Consider the following 22,224-nt stretch of genomic DNA (forward strand, 5'->3'; position numbering starts at 1 on the left):
CATTTTTGTTGCTGTGCCTAGACATTCTCCATTTGTGTTGTCTTATACACCTGGAGTTTCTGCACAAAAGCTTTCATTCTAGCATAAGTGCAGTGTAATGTCAAGATGTACTAACTCTTTTTCCATGTGAGAGACACACAGACATGGATGATATTCTCTGAGGGAAATCAGGCAAGTGATTGTTTCCTAAACACATGCTCTGAAATCTTCAGGAGAAATTCCACTGATTTTTCCCTAGAAATTCAATCAGGTTTCAAGATCTGATACTGGTTGTGAATATTTTAAAAGAAATATAAGCTTTGTTTCATGCATATAGTAGAATATGTATACATAAAAATTTATTTCCAAACTAGCAGTGTTGTTCATATTCTTCCAAAGACTGCAATTATTTTATTGCATGCATATAAGGAAGAAACATACAAAATAACATACTGATTAAAAAAAAAAAAGTAATTGATCATGAAAGTCATATTTTAGCTGAAAGTAAGCTTAGGTGCCTTCATGCATAAGGGAGAAGTGAAAAGATCAAAACTGGACTACTCCTATGCTTGAAATGATATTGTTTTAAGTCACTCTCTGGAAGACAGATTTGTAAGGAATCTCCTTCTCCCTAGTAGAAATTTCATAAACTACCTTAAAGGAGGAAGCAGCCACAAAAAGTGCCATAACCAGTATTCTCCTGCTACTTCTCCATCACGCCTATATGAATAACTGAAGTTTTAGCCTCTTAAAGTCTACTAAAATATTAAGCTAACTCTTAGTATCATAGAATTATAGTCACACAGAACAGTTTAGGTTGGCAGGGACCTCTTCTGTGGTTAGGGACACCTTACTGAGCAACACCCCTGTGAGGACAGGCTGAGAGAGTTGGAGTTGTTCAGCCTAGAGAGAAAAGGCTCTGAGGAGACCTTATAGCACCTTCCAGTATGTAAAGGTGGCTAAAAGAGAGCTGGAGAGGGACTTCTATAAAGGCATGTAATGACAGCATAAGGGATAACAGCTTTAAGCTGACAGTGGGTAGGTTTACACTAGATGTTAGGAAAAAATCGTTGTGAGGGTGGTGAGGCAGTAGAACGGTTTGGTCATAGAAGTTGTGGATTCTGTATGTATAGTTTTTTCAACTACCTGAAACTTTGAAAATAAGCGTTCCAGAGAGACACGTTAAACAATACTCTGAAAACAAAGTTCCTTTTTCTTCTAATAATAAGGCTAGAGGAAGCCTTTCATCTCTGAAAAACACATCTCATTCCTGAGAGATGTAAGTTCCTCTCTGTATGTAAGCACAGAAGCACTTTTGTACTCCACAAGAACATTATTAACCACTGTTACAAGGCCTCATGCTCATGTTGCGCAATGTCCCAGTCCTGACCTGTAAAGCTCAGTTTGAGTTTGTTATGCCAACCAGAGGTTCTTGCCAGGTATCTGGTGTGAAACACACTTTAAACATAGCACAGGAAACAGCAAATACCTTGAAGATATGAAAGAAACTGAAAACAGAGGATCCAGTAAATCAAATAACTCACTTGTGGTGAATTTATGGTCAGCCTTACAAGCTAGAAGGCTGTTTCTGCTTTAAGCAGCAGGGCTGAGCAATGGAAAAATATCAAAAAATCAGAAGGTGCCCACTGCCATTTGGGGAAGGTGTGCTCTTCCTGAAGTGCACAGTGCTTAGAACAGGAAGAGAAACTACGGACCACGAACTTTTCAAAGGACAGAAATCTGGTACTGGAAACTGGAAAGAAATGTCAGAATTGTAAAATGGGAAGCAGAAGAGAGAATGTGCCCAACCAGCTCTGCCTTCCCTTGCTGAAGACTACTTGAGCCTGACCACTTCAGCCTAAGTCCATCAAGGATCACAGTTATCACTGCTAACTACACATCTCCAGCTTCATGTTACCACATGCTTCCAGAAAATTAAAGAAGGCATTAAGGACTCTTCCGAAAGTTCAGCAGCAGCAGATATTTAAAATTAGTGAGTTTGCTCATTGCACACCCATTTGTAATGACAGCATTTTTTGTACGAATAAATGAAAATTTAAAAAAACAAACCAGTGAAGTCTTGGTTTAAAATTTAAAGCTTATTCAATTTAATGTTTTCTAATTCCCCCCATATACATACATACACACCTACATTCAGTTTCAACAGTTTCCAAATACAGATAAAGATTTGGCCAGCTTTTCAAAAAAGAAAACCAAGAGAACAAGAGTCAACTTGCCACAATTCTCCTGCCCACAGTAATAACCAGAAAAAATAGATTTTTTTTCTGAGGAAAGCAGAAGAATGTAAGTTTACCATGGTACTTATAAAGGCCATGGGTTTTTTGCAATAGCATGTCTGTATGCCACACTGGTAAAACCCTTGAGCAATCTCGCATCATGTTGGAGAAGATGGATCAAAAAACCTTTCCCAAACCCAAGAAAGACATTATGAAATAACAGTTGATAGGTTACCCCGATCTCACAGGTAACTGGTGTCTCTAGCAGGACTAAGGGATTAGAAGCAAAACGACAACCATCCTGAGCAAAATTCTCATCACTGGATGATCATGAAGCGAGAAGAAGCCAGCTCTGGAGTCAGAGGAAAAAACACAATCCCATGACACCACTTGTACCTACTCACTTAGGTGCATACTTGGACAGAACTAAGTATGCAAAAACCAAGCAAAACAAAAAAGCAAATCCAAAGTAGACTGAAGAAACAATGATAGAAAACAAATCCAAAAGTCCCAAAACAAAGAAGCCAAGTGGACAATGAACAATCTTCCACAGCACATTCTTCCCATACTTCTAAGAAGAAATTAAGAGATACTATCAACTTCATGATGTTTTTTTCATAGGGTTTAAACATACAATGGTATTAAACATTATTTAATCACCTCTATGGGTACACATTCACCTGAAATACCTTATTGAATATTCAGGCATCATGCTCAATCAAAAAAGAAAAGCCTCATACAATTTAATAAAATGAAAATAATAAATGCAACTTGTCATTTTATTCCTGCAAATTTCTGTCATTTCCAATCTGACAAATTAGAAGCTTCTCTTCAGGAGCTATTTTCTACTCAAGGTCTCACTGAAAACAGTTATTTACAGGTGTATTGGCACTGTTACATAAATATTTTAAAAACATATGACTGCATATATCCAGACATACTAATTTCTACACAAAATTCCAAGTTAAGGATTTTACCATTTCACCATCACAACTCTTAAAAATCATTTAGAGACTTAAGTGCTAATCTGGTACAGGATCTGTAAAAAGAAAGCATTATTCCTATCCAAGACATGAAAATAATAATAAGCTCCCATAACCCCTAAAAAATAAAAAGAATAAGAAAAAAATCACATACCCCAACAATCCTTTTCATAGCATCCAGCTTTGCAGAATCTTTACTGCTTTCCAACATTTGTTTTAGGTCTTCATTTCTACGGTAGAAATACAGTAAAGCATCAGTTAGAAAAAATGAAAAATCAAATCAGAATACCATTTTTATATTCTCGCATCAGTTCAGCAACTTATGGCAAAGTACTGCTCCCTCTTGCCCACTTTTAAATTGTATTTACTAACACTCTGTATAATGAAGTATTTAGCAGAAGAATGTTTCAGATTCTAACAATAATGTAAGACCATTCAACTTCAATCTGCTGTTAGCTGAACCTGTCTCGAAGGCTGAAATCTTAAAGCACAAGAAGAGCTTAGTTTAAACCAACAACTCATTCACTTCTCCCTTGTCTCCCAGAAAGAGCCAGATGCAATAACTAGAAGTTGGCATGTTTGTATTAAAATACAATATCAGCTTATGTAAGTCACTGAAAAGCCCAGACTTCAGTATGCTCTGAATTTCACCAAAAATCAGGGATATAACCTTGTGCTCCTGCCTGCCTTTCTGGACTGTAAATTACTGTCCCCTACCCTCAGGATTAAAAGCCTCAGATCTTGTATGTTCTACAAGCTGTAAAACTAAGACAGCCGAATGATTAGACACATACAATGTCCAAGCACTTTTTACGACTGAAATAAAATTCTCCCACAAAAATATCAAGTTAATATGAATATTCTCTTGTAGATACTGCTTTTCATTAGCTGCCACTAATAAGCAACTTCATCCTGCTTGGCTTTTTAGATGCAAACATATCACAGTCTAACTGCACTTACAGACTACGAAAGTTTACAAAAAAGATTCTCTGAAGAAACACTTTTTTTGTAACATCTGGAGTGCCGATTTACTGAAAGATACAAGCAAATAGAAACTTGAGACGCCTGCAGTATTCCAAAGAACTCTGAAGACTTTCCAAGTTTATAAATCCTTTGAACTTCCACACAAGTGAAAGTCAACATGGTGGGTTGACCATGGCGGGACACCAGATGCCCGTGAAGCCATTCTTTCACTCCCTTCCTGAAGCAAGATGGGGATGAGAAAATAGGATGGAAAAAGCCTCATATGTCAAGATAAAGACAGATTAATAAAGCAAAATCTGCATGCAGAAGCAAAGGAAAACAAAATATTTATGCTCTACTTCATGTCAGCAAGGGGTGTCCAGCCACTTTCTCAGGAAGCAGGGCTTTAGTACACAGAACAGTTGCTCTGGAAAACCAACACCATAAGAAAGAATGTCCACTCTTCTCCATCACTTTTACTGATGACCAGCCATCATATGGTATGGAATATCTCTTGGTCTGCCTGGGCCAGGAGTCCTGGCTACACGTCCTTTCAAGGTCTTGCCCACCCCCAGGCTACTAGTGAAGGGGGATATTGGAGAAACAGTCTTGACTACTGTGTGAGCACTGCTCAGCATACCTGTAACACTGGTGTGTTACCAACACCCTTCTCACTACCAATATAAAACACAGCATAATGAAGACTGCTGCAAGGAAAAAAAATTCCATCTCAGCCAGACCAAATATACCAGACAAGACTTCAAAAGTGAATGCAGGACCTGGATATATTCCAATTTATCACTGCCCTCAGAATTTCATGTGGGAAAGAAAAGAGTGTAAGCTAAAGCTGAAATTAGTTACAATGAGACAAAACATTGTCATTAATTTGGTCCTAAGCCCTTAAACGGAATTTTTCCAACTTGCAAGGGACAGAATCACTCTAACAGAAATTTCCTCGTATTTTCAGAACCAGTACTGCATCTGCTTTGTACCTCTCCACAAGAAATCCACATTGCCCACATTTCAGTATACATCCATGTAAGAACTGCAACTAGATGGAAAAAAAAAAACCAACAAAACAATCAAGACAATTCCTACTAAACTAAGCATGTAAAATTCAGGATACCTACATGCAACTTCAATTTAAGTCTAAGACCCTTTTCAAAACCAAGTGTTTAATGAAGTAATTGGAGCAACCTATTACAGATTCCCTATACTGTCAATATTTTCTTTACTTGTCAGCTTAGTATTTAATTATTATCTTTAAAAAAAAAGAAAAAAGAACGAAGTATTCCATTTCCTTGTCTGCTGTAGTACCACTTCCCAAATATCACTGGTAACTCCCTATTTTGTCTGCCTCACTCTCAAAGATTTTTACTGTCTTTAGTTACTTTTGGACATGTTCGACGATCTGTAAGGTCAGTCTTCTATTGCTACATTTGTTTGGTTGTGTACTGTGGTCATTTAAATTATATGTCCCATTCAATTTTGTCCTGGAGTTTTACATACTGCTAATATCATCTTAGTAAGTCTATAGCTGGACACCTTCTTCATAGGAAGTGGTAACATCCAACGTACCTTCTTTCTGTAACACCACTCAAGGCTGACAGGTCTGTTAAAAATAACTAATCCTGTGATGCCACACATTTTCCTATTGTCTGCATTCCTGTTCCAGAATAAAGGCACAACTTTCTCTACATTAAGCTCTACATTTTTCTGATTTCACTCAAAGATGCTCTATTCACCTCTACATCATCACACTTCTTTTAGTCACTCCATGTTTTCCCCTCAGATCTGTATCTTTATTTTTTTATATCAGAAATAAAGTATTTGTTGATTTGGGGCTGTACATAAAATATTGTTAATTTGGGCTTTTTACTTTTCAATCCCTCTGTATAGTTCCATTTGCAATTAACTTTTCAGGAAACATAGCTTTGATTTAATTTTTGGCAGCTCTCTTTATTCCCATCACTCTTGTCCACAGGAACAGCTTATTTTCCTGACCATTCATACCCTTCTATTTTTCACAGGATACCAAGTAAGTCTCAGTTCTTTTTGATCAGCTCGAAGTACCTTGCCTGAGACTTTGCTCTAGCTGGATACAGAAATTTAGAAACCTCTAATTCCTTCTGCTGAAGTTGTAATTCTTACCTGTTCACGAATCCCCATGACATGGTAAGAAAAATTACACAGCAAAAGACAGGACTTGATTTAGAAAATTGCTTTTAGTCCTATGTTCCTACTTCTAGTTTCCTACTATTGCTGCAAAATGTGAAATAAATAAAAATTTTCTTAAGAAAGGATGTTCTTTGATGTTTCATCTTTGTATACTTTCAAGCCTAATCAACAACAAACGAAATTCAATCTATGAACTGGATAGCAGCTAACAAGCGAGTTCGAAGTGAGGTCTGTGTGTCAGAAGGACAAATTAATTGTCTGTAGAATTGCCTTGTTAAGGTTTGGGGCTTGACGTGTTTCAATGATCTCAAACCCTAGGTGAGATTAGCAAAGCTTGGGAAGAAGGATGCACCTCTGAGGGCGGGCAAGGAATGCAAAATTTATGGGCCACAAGGACGTTTTGCAGAACCCCCAAGACAAGGAGGAAACTAATAAAGACAACTCAACAACAGTGTGGAATCAGCTCCAACTGGGTAAAAGGCAATTCTGGCAGGGGGAGACTGTGACCACAACCCACCGTCTTAAAAAACCACTAACCCAGAATAAGAGAATGGCTGAGCATGTGGACCAGTTATCATGAGAAGTGAGAAATGCATTAACCAATAGAAGGTCGAATACTAATTAACAAACACACACACAAAAAAAGTCAACAAAATGGAAAATGTGGAAATAATAATTTGAACTTGAGGATCAAGTAGCAAAAATAGAGGAAGTTACACAGAACAAGATCCAAGTACATGCTGAAGACTGTGTCCCAGAATGTAACAAATAACTAGAAAAAATAAAAAGGTGAATTTAAGATGTGAAGGCAGAAGAAACGTTTAATGATGAACTGTACTTCTAAATGCTTATAGAAAATATTCTATCATACACTTAAAATTAAAGCATTTTGAACTGCTAGCTGGGAAGATATAAACCACAGAAATTTATATATGAAGACCTGTTTTCAGCCAGCCTTGTTTCCGTAAGAGAAAAGAAGCAGGAAAAAATAAAGAAAGAAAAATAGGAATTAAACAAGAAGTTCTTGATGAATCCATCTGGAAATTAATTGTTACTTTAACTGATGTTTTCTTGGGTTTTTAAAAATATTTTCTACAAATTATAATCCAGGATTAGCAAATGTTAGATACTTACAGAGTAAGATATTGCTCCATACAGCCACACGGATCACCAGCAGCAGCAAGCCTTTTTTCTTCTACCGTTATACATGGTTTCAGTGTTATGTCAAAGTTTTTCCCTTTAAGAGCAGACTTAATAGTGCAAGACACCTCAATTATTTTGCCCAGCATTGTGGAGTTTTGTTCCATTCTTTTAAGCGAAGTATGTTAAAAAAACAGTAAAAAAAATTACTGCACACAACCAAGCTTGCCTGCCAAGAGTGAGGTCTACTTTAAAAAAAATAAAATCCTACAAAGTAACAGGATACCCACTCCCTTGCTGTTTTAACTTCCAGAAACAAATACTGTATGCAGATTTCAAAGGTCATTTCCCTCCAAAAACACTCTTATCAGCAGCCTCAATGAACAATGGCAAAGGCAAATACATTTCAGTCTTCTGTAATACAGTTAATTTTACAGTAAAAATATTTTCATCTTTTGATTATTAAGAAGTTTTAAGGAAATTTCAATCCTTAAATAAAATATCTCAAAATAGAAAGCATAAATGTAAGCTTTGCAGTCACCCTAGAGTTCGTGTTTCTATACTCATTAGTTATGCTGAGGTGACAGCTCCTCAATACACAGTCCTAGACAAATACTTTCTTTATCACTTATCTCCACTTGCCAGGGGCTCAGGAAAATGCAAGCAACCCCCAGCTGCATCAATACCTTTGCCTCTCACTGCTAAAGCTTTCAGAGATAATCTACCTTTACAGAGTGAGGTACATACTACAGATGATTGAAATATAAATTCTATTACTACAGGAGCAACACCAGGTTTAAAGAAGCCTAATCTGATAGTTGACAAATTATGTGGAGCTATATGAATCAGGAAAGTAAAGGTCCCAACAACAGCAGATGCAAAAGCCACCCAACTTCCGCCAGAGTATAAATATACAGTCTCAGCCATTTTTCCTAACAGTAAGAAGAGGTAAAATGACTTTCCAAGAGCAAAAAAAACCACAAAACCAAGAAGATTCCCACCTGTCTGCCCAGTGATATATTCTAAGAACAAAACAAGATTTCCCTTGAGATCCCAAGCCACAATCCAGTGTCTTAACATCTATTTCAATATAGGCTCACTGTCCTCAAAGGCTTCAAGCTGAAAGCACTGGTATAGTCTATAATTTGAAATATTATACTCATATGAAATGTTGAGTATGTACTATGATCTTTAGTATTTGTACAGCATCTACCATAAAAGGCAAGTCAATAATTAATATATTAAGAAAATCAGTTCCCAGCTGCCTTTGTAATCTTTACCACCACAGACTTGTATTCCTCAGTATTAGAATTTGAAAGCTAAAGGAGTGTAAATTAGAAATGCAAACTCATCACCTAACTTTCGTGGCAAGTATCACACATGACAGATCTACAATGACACAACATGACGGACGCTGCAAAACACATCCAAAATAATATGTTCTTCTTGAAACACTGGTTGAATGTTAAGCAAAGGTAGTAGTTTCTAACTTTCTTCTATATTTTTATATTTTACACTTGCAGCGTTGAAGATATATACACTACATTTTTATTTTCTACATGAAAACACTGCTTTCTTCATACCTTTGCACTATTTGTGGATACGATAAGGGCATAGATATCATAGGACCAGTGACAAACCTACGAGTCTGGATTAATCTTATAGATGTTATTATCAGAAAGCAAACAAAAAACACCAGTTAATCTTTTCTAGTTCTCATGTTCTTTCTTGTGCCCTCTATTCCCCTGCCACTAAAAAAGGAATAAGCCACAATCCTTGCAACTGGCCCAAGATAAAAGGGGATGGTGGGGGTAGGGGTGTGGTAACTGTGTGGAGTGTAAGGAACAAAAGAAAAGACCAAAAACAACCTTAGATCTTGAGTCACAAGATTATGCTTTAACAGCCTGGAGTTCTATGCCAGAAAACACTTTGATAACCTTACTTTGCACGTTGATTATGGCAAAGAGCATCCAAAGAAAAATTCTGAATATGCCATACTACTATCAGCGCACACTTCGTCACTAAAACTAGCATCTTGCTGAGATTAAGACTAGGATTACAGATTCCAGTGAGCAATGTTACCCACTTCTACAGAAAAAAAAGGTAGGTGTAGCTATACATCACTGAGGTTTAAACAGCTATGTCAGCAATAAATCTGCTCCTCTCCCTATTACTTTGTCTCTCCATAGGAACTATGACAAACTTCTAGTAATACTAAAATATTAATCCAGAATCTGCGGCATGTCACTTGTCGTTGCATCACCATGCTGTGAACAACTATTATTAAGAAAACACTTGCTCCACTCTGGTAAAATACGCATTTATTTTCTGTTGGTTTTAGCAACACCGTAAGATTAAACCCATCGATTTTCAAGTTTTGCTACAGTTCTGACATGCCAGTTACTGAAAGAAGTCACACACTAATCATGAGCCTTCTTTGTAATAAAGTAGAAGGTTCATGACTATCAAAACTGCAATTGAAACTCAACTAGCAATGCAACAACAGCCTTGAGAACAGCTGTAATCCCCTCAAGGAAAGGAGAGTGAATTCTAAACAAATAAACCCTAGTGAGACAGACGGTCTTCATATATAAGTACAGCACTATTGCACTGCAAGGCAAGATACAGGAAACGGCAGACAAATCCACCACTGGGGAGGAAGCAAGCTTCACCAGTTTTAATATTATGGAACAAAGCTCGTATAGAACAGAAGTTACAAACGTCTCACTCAGTTGAGTTTTAACAATGCATTTCTTGTTTCAAATTTTCCATCCACTGCACAATTTCAGTTATACAATATCAATTGCACTGTTCTTGCATTCAGGAGACTTCGGTTGGCAGGACATAGTTTTAATGACAGCATACTAAAATTGTTTTTTTTTGGCCTTCAACATAAAATTCAAAATAGTGTGAACGTTACCAATTTTGAAGCAGAAAATGACAGAGCAGTGTAACCTTTGCTCTTGGCACCTGAGTAGCAATGAAGTCCTAGGGAATGTCCCCCATTTCTTGAAAAAATTAATTTTTTTCTTGACATTTTACTGGCACTGCAAAATCCTTAAAATAAATTGGTTTATTCTAGTTCATGCAATTGTATAAACTCTAAACAAGTTTGAATTTAACATTTAAAGAAGAATTGCAAATTGATTTCAGACCCATAAAACACAGAAGCTTAACTAGCAGCAAATACATGCTGCAATTTGGGTTTATTTTGTTGATTTAGAGTTTTCTTCTAGCAGGAAATTAAGAAATCTGAATTCCACTGTGTTTTGGTCTATGCTACAAACTGTTCGAATGACATCTTGTGGTGCTGTTCAGTACTGCCACCCTCTTCCATTATAACACTATTTATTTTTAATTCACAACATAGAATTCAACTGCTATTCAACTGCTAATTCAAGGAGGCCTTGAACCACATGGCTATGAGTGTAGCTGTTCTATGGTTTAAACAGAAATTGAGATAAAAATTTGTTTATTTTTCAGCCACTCCTAATTTTTCAATCTGAAAAAGAAGCACATTACGCAAAAAGCAAGCTCAATAGTTTTAAAGGGTAGACTAGAGGCAAACCAGGATAACTACAGTATCCTGTAAGGATGAGAACCACAGAAAACAAAACCAGTTATAGTCTGACCAGAAGCATAATTTAACTCATTTAATTGTTACTTTGCCATTGATTTCTCAAAGCACTTGCAATCTGGATAGTTAGTTATAGTCTTTCCTTCTCGTGGAGGAAACAGGAAAGTATAAAGTTAAAAGCTAAATAAAGCATCTCCCAGTTCTCTGTTGTGAATAGATAGTACCTGAGCAATACTTGAGCAACTCAGTGCATCAAAACGTCTAAGTTTCTGCTATTACCACCATCAAGGCAGATATGTCAACTACCTATATTTCAAAAGCTCTAACCAGATGGCAGCTAGTATGATAAAGCAGTTTGAAATCCCTTCTGGATCAGACTGTGATTTGAGCTAAGATTATCTGTTGTCAGTAAAATAGCTACAGACACAATTTCACCCAGCAACAAGAAATGTTGTCTGAAAGGATGAAAAGATTCAGTCGTGCAATTGCACTGCATATAACCATTTCTGATAGTACCCACACCACCAATACTGCAGGGAAACTTCTGCCACAGAGAAATCCTCCTCAGTGGAAGACAGTTTTCTAAAGGCTGAAAGAGTGTCATTGACTGTGATGCTGCCACTTAAAAGGTTGCATCAACTTAGAGCCTATCTTGAGGCTAGTGCTCAGAATATGCAGACATTTGTAGATCACTTTGAAGCACTTGATAGTTGTGAAGGGATTATAAGAAAATGAGAAGAAGTATCACAGAATATTCTCAGCTGGAACAGACCCACAAGGATCATTGAGTCCAACTCCTAATGTTTCCAGCTTTCCCAAAAATGGTGGGAAAAGCCTTATTAGAAAGATACTATCACAGAGGTGGTGTTGCCAGAACCTATGCAGTGCTAGTATATTTACATGTATGTCCAGGTTTCAGAAACACTGTTTAACAGCATTATAATACTGATCGTGTTCTGGCAGAATGCCAAAACCATTCTGGTTTCCTCCAAGTATCAAAACTACCAAGGGGCAGCACAGACAAGGATAGCCTTGAAAAAAAGCAGAACTAAAAACGTGGAATTTCAGCCTTGTAAGTTTACTTAATACCATTTATTATAAATAAACCAAACAGTTAATTTAATACCATTCAGGATGCAGATCAAAGCAAATGTCTAAGGCAAATACATGACAACGCAGAAAATACGCAGAAACCATAGTGAAGACCTTAAACTGTAAAACTTGCCTTTCTGAGCAAATAAAAAGCCCCAAAAAATACAGTGACTACATTACAGAGAGCCACAGCAAATCAACAGTTCATTGCTTGCTTCCTCATACGTGCCAAGTTCATGGCAATAAGAACATATTCACTGTGTATCACTTCCCATCAGATCTGACAGATTTCAGCTGGAGAAGTGTTCTGCAATAGTATGCCCACATTTGTACACTGCATTTAGTTCCTGTCCTTGTACTGACTAGAGGGCTCAGATTTTATCTTGTAGACTCATCAGTTCATCCAAACCATTCATCTTCGCTCAGTTGTACATCCTACTGAAACTGGCATATCACCATATTGGTGGGCATAGGGCCATTTTAACAGATGGAGAATGAAAGTAGTTGTGCCAACGAGCTAGTGGATGCATCAAGTTTGAATATTAGAGCTGGAGTCTCCTCCAAGAATTTCACAAATGGCAATCTATGTACAATCTCTCCATGACTGGTTGAACAGAATATGCCAACACAAAACTAGATCAATTTAAGACTCCAAGAACACCTCTGGCAGCTGTTGAAAGCAAGTTTTTAGCTCCGATGGGTTTGGAAAAGTCTTCTGCACAGAGAATTGGGGAATGAGTATCTTAATGAAATCACCACCTTCAGCTCTCTGCAAAACAGGCTTGCAAATCTCTGCAAAGAAAAATGAGTTTGCAGCACTGCCGAGCTTTCTGACGAATGATTCAACAAAACATGTAAGCCAGACCCGCAACAAAAAAATCTAATAAATTACAAACGTATTTTGCTTGGCAGAAATACAGTTTAAAGACGCAAATCAGTAAATTTGAAAATGTGTGTTATAAATTTTGCCATCCGCTTCAATACCATACTTAACAATTGACATCTACTGATGTTACTTCTATGGTTCACCTCTAAGTTTTTACATTTTATCAGATAAAGCAATAACTGGTTTTATTGCTGAAATTGTACATTTCCAAGTACCAAACATTATTATATTTTAATTTTACATGCAGGCAAGATTTGTTTAAAATGCAATTAATATAGATGAAAATCCTCAGTCCACCTGCAATTAACTGTAGGCAGTTAAAGCTGTACCCTAATATATGCAATTAACAGGGATTCTGTGTTTCTAATTAGCTCTCCAGGTACTCTTACATGTTGTAAGGTGGCTAGAATTTTCACTCCTCCACTTAGAGCAATAATAATGCAATAAAGCATAATGTAACCATAAAAATATTCCATTAACTTAGGTGATGTGAATCACACAGTATTTCTCTACACTAAATAGGAGATTTTGAGACTCCAACTAGGCAGTGCTTACTGCATGGAGTCCATCAATCTAGAACACGGAGAATTAGCTTGAGGACCACTTGCTGGATGCAGCTTGTCCGCAAGATTCACATAACCCATTGGCTCTTACAAATTTTCTGCTGAAAACTTCTGTTATGGGCAAAGACTTCTCTGCAGACTGTTTCCATTACTCTGGGGACTAGAATCTGACTCTTTTTCTTCTTTTTGGAACACGTGGGACATGTGACTATCTAGGATACAACCAGTTCAAAGACAGGAAGCAAACTACCAACCCGGACACATTAACAGATTCTTAAAACATAAATATACAAGTTGTATAAAGGAATACCATACATGCCAGTTCATGTGACAAGTATGAAAGAGGAAGAGAGAAAGAAGAGCAACATGCATCTCCAATCATGCAATTTCCACACAAGAAGGTTCAGACTGACTCATCTCAGGTATATAAGATCTTTCAATTATTTTGTTATTGAGATGCTTAAGAGAATGAATGCAAAAATTCCATTCTCTGAACACCAGATCCCCCTTCATTCATCTAACTAACCAAAGGCTTTAAAAGCAATACATACAAAACCACAAGTTTTATTTGCCTCTTTAGTCAGGATTAAATACTCACAGAAAAAGCTAGCACCAGTATAATACATTTGTTATGAAATCTCTTATTCAAGAACAGTTTCAGTTTAAGGAATCAGTTTCTTATGTACATGTTGTAATACTACAGAGAGACTAGAAAACTCTCTTCCTTTCCTCCTCTCTTTTGTCCCGAACAGGTACAGTCATCTCACAGAAGCAGACCACAGTTGCATTTTTATGTTTTCTATTTTCTTTCTCTGCAGTGGATACATACAGTGTGTTATCTAATGAGATAGAATGTTTGCACATGGTGTGTGCAACATAATGCACTTTGCTTATATTAAGATAAAATATCATGAAATAAACAGTTATCTTTAAATCTTCTAACAGTAAAACTTTACATTTTGTCAGAATTAAGATGTCACCAGGACAGAAATTTTGAGGAACCAAGATATTTTTAATACTGATAGCACATGTTTGAACCAAACCACAGCACAAGCACGTACCGAAAATACGGTGTTCACTAATTGAATTGAAATTATATTTGTAATTGAAAGTTAGTGGATAGGTCATTGAATGCTAAAGGTAAAAAAGGCAGCTTTAGCAGGAGAATGACACATAGGCTTTTACACCGAGGGATGCTCAGAGCTTTTTGATGAGACGAACTTCAGCAGAGTAGTCCTACCAAAATGTGAGAAACGAAACAGGACAAAAAATTTATATTAGACCAACTCTGGATTTCAGATTTAAGTCCACCAATACTTATTTGTGCCTCTGTGTGCCACTGTGTGGGCCCTTCTGTCACAAGATCGGAGACATCTTATCCTAACAACTTCACTATCTTCATCACCATTCTGGCTTACTTCTTCATGACAAACTGGAGAAGACAGACAACACAAAGAAAAGAGACTGGAACTTTTTCAATAAAGTGTTATCTTGATACTTATACATTAACTACATTAAATTTTTCTGATTGACTGGCAGCAGGCAAGTGCAGGGTTCTAGTCCAGCTGTTACTGTAATAATATTCTGGGCCACAAATTATATATGTATCCCTCTGCTGAGAAGGAGTATTTCTTATATCATCAGTAGACCTAAGGAAGAATCCCCCTTCCTCAACAACAAAAAAAGTTTGCCAAGCACTGAAACAACATAATAATATCAGACATATCAGCATTGATGAGAGACAATCTAGAGAGATCAGCAAACAACCTTTATAAAACTCTAAAAGTAATTTTCATTTCACCAGTGGAATACTTCACTAAACCCACGCCTTCATGCACAAGATGCAAGGACACATATTGCACTTCTCTGTATTCTCTTATACTGCCTTCTGATGAGCAAGTTTTGCACTATTACTGCAGTGAACTATTAGAAATACAATGTATACACTTGATGAATGACTACTGCATTTTCCAACTGGAATGCAATACAGTCTGCTTTTCTAACAATAACCCTCACTCGCAGTCCAGTTGCTTTTTCACACTACACAGATTTTCACATTACACAAATCATCTTCCCTGCACAGTGTCTGTTCCTCAACTACCCAATCCATACTCAGAGCTTAACGCAATTCACTTCAGCTTAACACTTTCCTGGTTAAGTGAATTGTGAGTAACACCCTACTTCAGCAAGGATTTGCTTGTCAGCTACAAAAGACCACAGACAGCAATGTCTGTTTTCCTGTCAAGTCATTCTTTTAGAGGATTACACTCCTGAAAGTGTAAGAGCAAGTCTAGTGGAGTAATTAATTAATTTGGCATGTTCACAAATCACAGGCTGCTGTGGTTCTTCCATACTAAAGAACATCCATAAACATACACATGTACAAAATATCTCAGGGCCCCAGAGCTGTATTTCCCTGTGATGACTGGGGAGCCTTGGGTAGAATCACGCTCTTCAGCTCCTGCATCTAATAAAAGAGAGAGCTATACTTCACCTATAAAACACTCCTAAGTTTATGAATGATCTAGAAAATTATGGTCATGATCAATGAACAGGCTATCCTTCACCCCGTGGAAAAAAGAAAGTAGCAAAACAATGGTTTAGAAATAAAGCACCAAATTGTTTCTATGGAAAGGGACAAAAAAAGAAGGGTGCAAACAATGTATATCAGCTAAAACACAAGGGCCCACAGAAGCACATTTATACTATAGCAATGAAAACCTGAACTGGAACAGAATGAAAAAGTGAAGTATTTAGCAAAACTGAAGTGGAAAAAGCAATGAGACTCATCTGGCAAACTGAGGAGGCCCATCAGCTACTGTTTCATACAGATAAGCATTAGAATGCCAGCAGCTTCATGGTTTTGTGATTTACTCTGCTGTGGCTCACAAATAAACACATCAGTTGAGGTTTCCAGAGCATAGATGTTCTCCTTGTGCAGAACAATCAAACTCAAGATGCAGCAATTGATTTTCTAATGTACATGAGACCTTAAGTTTATGGTGCTTTTTATTGGTTGCTCTTGGAATAGATTTCCAATTTGTTGTAGAATACAATTCCAGCTTACCAAACCTTTTGATCTTTTCATTTGGACATTCTTTCTCTCCAATCCACTTTTATTTTAAGGAGCCGAAAGCGTTCTGTACCAGTTCACTTGGCTGGATTTTTTTAACCTTCTCCATTTCCTCATTTTGACTTCTGACCAAGACACTGTTAACATTGTTAACACCCACTTCGAGCTGGCCACCTCGCCCTCATCCACTACATTTCCAACCGTAACTCCCACAAATACTTTTTTTTACAAACACTTTATATATATACACCGTTGAAGGAAAAATTAGGACAATTCCACCGCGGGTAGCTGTCGGAACAGAGAAGAAACAATAAGGAGCTTTTCAAACAAACCAAAAGAAATACTTTACAGATAACCCACTATCTATGCACACTTTAAACGTAAGCAAGCGAACTTTTCCGCGGAGTCACGAGAGGAGTCAAGCGGGAAGTCGCGGCTTCCCCGCCGGGGCCCTGGCACTGTCCCTGTCCGTGGGATGCCCCGCCAGCCCAGCACCGCCCGCCCCACAGCCCAGCGAGCTCCCTTACTTCTTGGTGTCGCTGCTGAAGAGCCCGAAGGCCGCGGGAGCCGAGGGGGCCACGGTGGGCGCCGCCTCCTGCGCCAGCTCGGGCGCCGCCTCTCCTCCCTGCTCGCTGTAAGTGAGCCCGTTGCCGGACATGGTGGTGGTGCCGCCGCTGCCCGCCCGCCCCACCAAAGTTGCCGTCGCGGCACCCCCGGAGCTGCCGGCCCGGAGCTGTCCCGGAAGCGGGGCGGTCACGCGGCGGGGGCGGGGCGGCCCGGCCCGGACGTGCGGCCGGAGCCGCGGCCCCGCGGCCGGGGGAAGGGCCGGGGGAAAAGCCGGGGGAAAAGCCGGGGGAGGGACTGAGCGCGCCTCGGAGGGCGCTGCACGGAACTCTGCTGTCCCCTTAAAACAGAGCAAAGCCTGCTCTAGAGCGTCAGCCCGTTTGTTGCTTCTAGTGACCATGTTGGATGCCGGTACTCCACGCTGATAGTAGAAGTAAGGAAACCTAGACAAGAAACAGCTGTTTACATATCAGAGGCCAGAAATATCAGAGGCTAGTTAGAAGTCTTCTGAGGGAAGTTTCTCCTAATTTCATTTTAGAATCCTGTTTCCCTACGTGCATCTTTCCCCTAGTCTCTCAGGAGTAATCTGTGTTCATTAAAACACCCTCCAATCCATCTCCTGACATATGCTAGTGGACTGCAACCTTTTCGTCCTTAGAACTGAACTCATTTCCAAAAGGTTATCTGTTCACAATCAATAGTTTTTGTCTTGCAGAGAAAAAAAATAAATTGGGAAGTATTGTTATATTCCTCTGAAGCAACGTTTTTACTTGCTTGCTTTTCAGCAACTTGTACTTTGCTGATTGAAACTGAGACAATACAAAGCAAATAAACTGTTTAAAATAGGATTTGCCAGTAAAGGATTCATTAAGAGTATAGGACTGCTGTAAAGATAGCTGTTTTCAATAGCTGCCTTCTATGGGTGCCACTGGTTTAATTTTTTTATGATCTCTCACAGCTTCTTTTTCTGTGTAGCACTTTTTTTTTGAAAGCCATGGATTAGATTTTAAAAGTCCCAGTGAGAATATTCTTGACCATTTCCACTTTACCTGTTGATTTTTTAGACTTCCATTTTTGTGCTGCCTTTTGTATTGTTTACAGTAACAGTCATCATAGTTTTCTTTCCCTGTAGAGAGAAATATCTTATTATTACTACCATAAAGTGCACAGGAACTATTGATACTCATCCAGTGATTTGATTTGAGGCAGACACCTCTCAATCATAGAAAGTCAGAGAGGATTCTACATTCTGATTTTTAAAGGATTAAAAGCCAGAGTAGGCTTGTGGAGAATTGGGTCTGAACCAGACAAAAATGGATACCCATGTCTCTCTACAGAAAGATCTGAGAATTCCGGTCAGCAGTCCAGAAATTGTCTGTTTTTCAGATGATGCCTATTTATTTCAAATTGTAACAGAGACAGCACTTGAACTTTGACTCCAAACATGGTTTTGTTTACATGAAGAGGTTGCTAGGTATGTCTTTTATTTGTGTACCAGGCACATATAGTGTAAGAGCAGGCAATCTATAGGAGGCCAAGTCAGCAGTTTGTAAGACAGACCTAGTTTCTTTTAAGACTATCTACTTGTTCTCTGAGGCAAGAGGTTAAAACTGCTTGCTTCTTTGTATAAATCTATAAAATAAGGCTGTATTAGCACTAAGAAACTCCTTAAGTACAAAAAACTATGTTTTTTACCATGTATATCTACTACATAGTATTTATCACGTGTACTACTTAAGTAATCTTCGAGTAAATGGAAAAAGGAAACAATAGACTTGTAAAACATCAGAGTAATTTGTGGGAGTACCAATTGCAAAAATAAGACAAATGGCTATTGAGGTGGATGATCATGGAACTGTGATATGAGAAGAGAAGGAAATAGTGATGCAGAGCTTGAAAGGGTCTTGAAAATGAGAAAAGAAATATTATCTGAAGGTTTATTAAGTGTAATTGAAAATTCCTATCAGGAATGTTAGCTGTGAGCTTCTGCTATCAGTTCTTGATGTAGTTTTAACCTGAAATATGCCATAACTGTTCAATGGAGAGCCTTTTCCTGTCTAAATTATGTCTTCAAAATCACCATTAAGTGATAAGGTACTTGCACATTAAATTTTTACATGTATGCAGTTATGTCAAAATTACAGAATCATGAAACACATATTACTACAAATCTAAATTCTTCACTTACATTCATTGGTTGCAGCATTCTGTATTTCAAAGTTTTATGCAGCATAAAAAAATTAACAGACAGGGCTTAAAAGAGAGAACATAAAAGGCTTTTGCTTCTCAGTTTCCCACTTACATTTCTTTCTGAAATGATTTCACCTCCGTTATTCATTCCATCTTCACAAATCTAATTACCTAGTTTACCAGTGTCTGGTAATTACATAGTTTCTTACTTTCCGTTCATAGATGTTAACAACTTTACAATGTGTGGACTCATACAAACATGTACACATATAAGTATGGACAGAGCTTTTAGAAGTTAATTGCACTGAGAAATAATTTCTAAGGCTCGATGGAAGGGAAGACGTATTTCCATTTATTATCTCAGGAATAATCTGTGCTGTATTTATTTATAAATAAATAAATGAAATACATAAAAATATATATGCATTTTCACCAAAACTTATGCATAGTGGTGTATACATATGCGTTTGAGGGAAAAAAGATTTACATTGCTCACCAAGCTGTAATTTCGTAATTCCAACAAACATTAACTTTTCTAGGCTTTTTGAAACATTTACACAAGATACTTTGCAGTGTTTTTTACGAAGTTATATGCATTTTGTGGCCACTGGGCTGCCAAATGCTTATTGTGTGCCCTCTTGTGGTTCAGATTATTACTATGTTATTTGTCATGAAAAAGATGGGAGATGCATTGGTAAGAAAATTATTTTTTGACGGAATTCAAGCTCTGTATAAGAGAAATGTCAAGCTACTAAAACCTTTGCTCATACTGTGTATGTTGCTAATAGACTCTCATATATGCAAAGTGTGCTAGTATTGCAGATTCTGCAAAAACATGTAAGAGTATTGACTTGTAAATGTCTTTGATAAAGGATAGGTAATGATATCTAAACTTCTTATAATACGATTTTTTGTTCAGTAATGATTTAGAAATGTTAAGTTACTTTAAAATTAAGCACCAAGAACTCATTCCACAGCCTGGAAAAATGGGTTTTCAATCTGAGGCATGAAGTCAGCTTCCACTAGTCCTGAGCATGAAAGATACTTTAATCTGCCTCCCTCCAAGTGAATCAAGACTTGTGATTGTAATGAAAGCAAATGAGTTGGTTTTTTTTCCAAAAGTACCAGTTCTCTATTCCTTCTTAGCAGGACTGGCTACTGTGTTATCCACAGAAGTGGAGCTCAGATACCAACTCTTGAAATCAGGAGACTCCAAATTCTCTATTATTCCTTTTTTTATACAGCTCTCCTGTAAACTCTAAAATGACACTATAAATACATATATATTATCTTGATTAATTAATATTCCTTCGAATGGTTATAATGATTTTAGCTACATGACGAATAGGAAAGGTAGAAGGCAAAAATCATAAACTTAGAACACAAAACAGAAGTGCTTGAAAAATAAAATAATTCTTCAGTTACAGAGTTCTTTGTCATTTTTTCAAGCATAAACATGAAAAATACTACCTAATATTAATACCTATTAGTAGAACTGGAAACATAATATTTGATTTCTCTTTTAGATACAGAATATCTTGGAATTAAAAAGATTGGTATTATGTTCATACTATTACAGAAATACAAATGTATCCAATGGAATAAGTGCCGTGATACTCTTATACTGATATCAGACTTGGTGTGTTTTATGGTCATTAAAATCTATGTAAAGGAAGGTGAATCCGTTTTCAAAACTTCCACTATTATTGAAAATATTATATGTTATTTTTTCATTGTTTAATCTTCCCAGATGTTTTAATATCATACTATCAAATATGATATCAAAGCAGGAAACCTAAATCAACTGCCAAAAATTTCCCATTACTTCCGTGAGAGGAATGCTCACAGACCTCAAATAATAGATTTAAAATATTGAAAACTATGTTCAAATATTTATTGCGCTATATCCTAATTTTTAAAAAACCCTGCTCCTGAGGAATGAAAATATATGGCTTTTTCTCAGATGCGTTTTAAGTAGGAGAAGACATTCAGGGTGTGGTGGATTCTCTCAAGTACCCCAGCTAGTCACAACTATCATTCTGAAGAAGTCACCAGTTGTAGATTCAGTCTTGCCTGGCCTTTTTTATATAAATTCTAGGTTTTCTCCTAGATCTATTAATGAAACAATTAGAGGCTTAGATTTGCCAATTTATCTTCTCTTTTTCTTAATCTAGAGAAGCATGGAGTCTGCAGTTAGAACAAATTATTTAACTGGTTTAAGTAATGAAGCTGAAGTAACTTTTTAAAACCTTGTGCCTATATAACTGTAACATACCTACCTTACTTAGTGTTTTAGTTTGATAGTTACAGCTTGTAGCATATATTTATTTAAAGATCTTTTAAATCTAGTTTGGATTAAATGCTTTAAGAAGGCAGTACATGTACATGGTTTAAGTGTTTATTTTAACATCTCTTCTTTATTGTGCTGCCATTATTTAGAAACTCCACTGAGTTAAACTGCTCTTGAAATACATGCCTTGGAATACGTCAAGAGTCTTACTGGATCCTGAGTTTTTGAAGAAGTCAAGCCACACTTAGTAAGGACTTCAACATTCGTGTTGCTTTTGTATGTGCACATCCTTCATGTCCTATTTTTAACTACACTAGTGAAGGTAATATACATTTGTATTCATGTTCACTGTGAATGAGTTATTTGACAGAAATAATTATTTGTAAAAAGAACAGCAGATTTATAAGTTCTTCTTAGAGTGTTTCTGTATCTTTCAGTCATATTAGATGTGTCCTAAAGAACCTCTACAGTTCTTGAGATTGAGATTGTAATGCAGTTTACTGCTGGAT

General features: G+C 37.2%; 1 protein-coding gene across 10 annotated transcripts in view; it reads right to left on the reverse strand.

Moving 5' to 3' along the window:
- Positions 1–17,443, reverse strand: part of AP3B1 (adaptor related protein complex 3 subunit beta 1) — a 147,477-nt gene extending 130,034 nt beyond the window's left edge. For 5 of the 10 annotated variants that reach the window (XR_015799586.1, XR_015799585.1, XM_014889515.2 and 2 more), the window contains exons 1-2: positions 7,475–7,727; positions 3,354–3,429 (exon numbers count right to left, since the gene is read on the reverse strand). Coding sequence is in view for 8 of the 10 variants with exons in the window: in XM_014889515.2 (XP_014745001.1) it covers positions 3,354–3,429; positions 7,475–7,647 (249 nt within the window). In the remaining 2 variants the exon portion in view is untranslated. Of the gene's footprint in view, positions 1–3,353; positions 3,430–7,474; positions 7,734–17,198 lie in introns of those variants that run through there. The other 5 variants (XM_014889596.2, XM_088156865.1, XM_088156867.1 and 2 more) reach the window with 2 other exon arrangements.
- Positions 17,444–22,224: the final 4,781 nt, after the last annotated feature.

The sequence above is a fragment of the Sturnus vulgaris genome, chromosome Z, assembly GCF_052056855.1.
Source record: "Sturnus vulgaris isolate bStuVul1 chromosome Z, bStuVul1.hap1, whole genome shotgun sequence".
In the NCBI taxonomy this organism is placed as follows: domain Eukaryota; kingdom Metazoa; phylum Chordata; class Aves; order Passeriformes; family Sturnidae; genus Sturnus; species Sturnus vulgaris.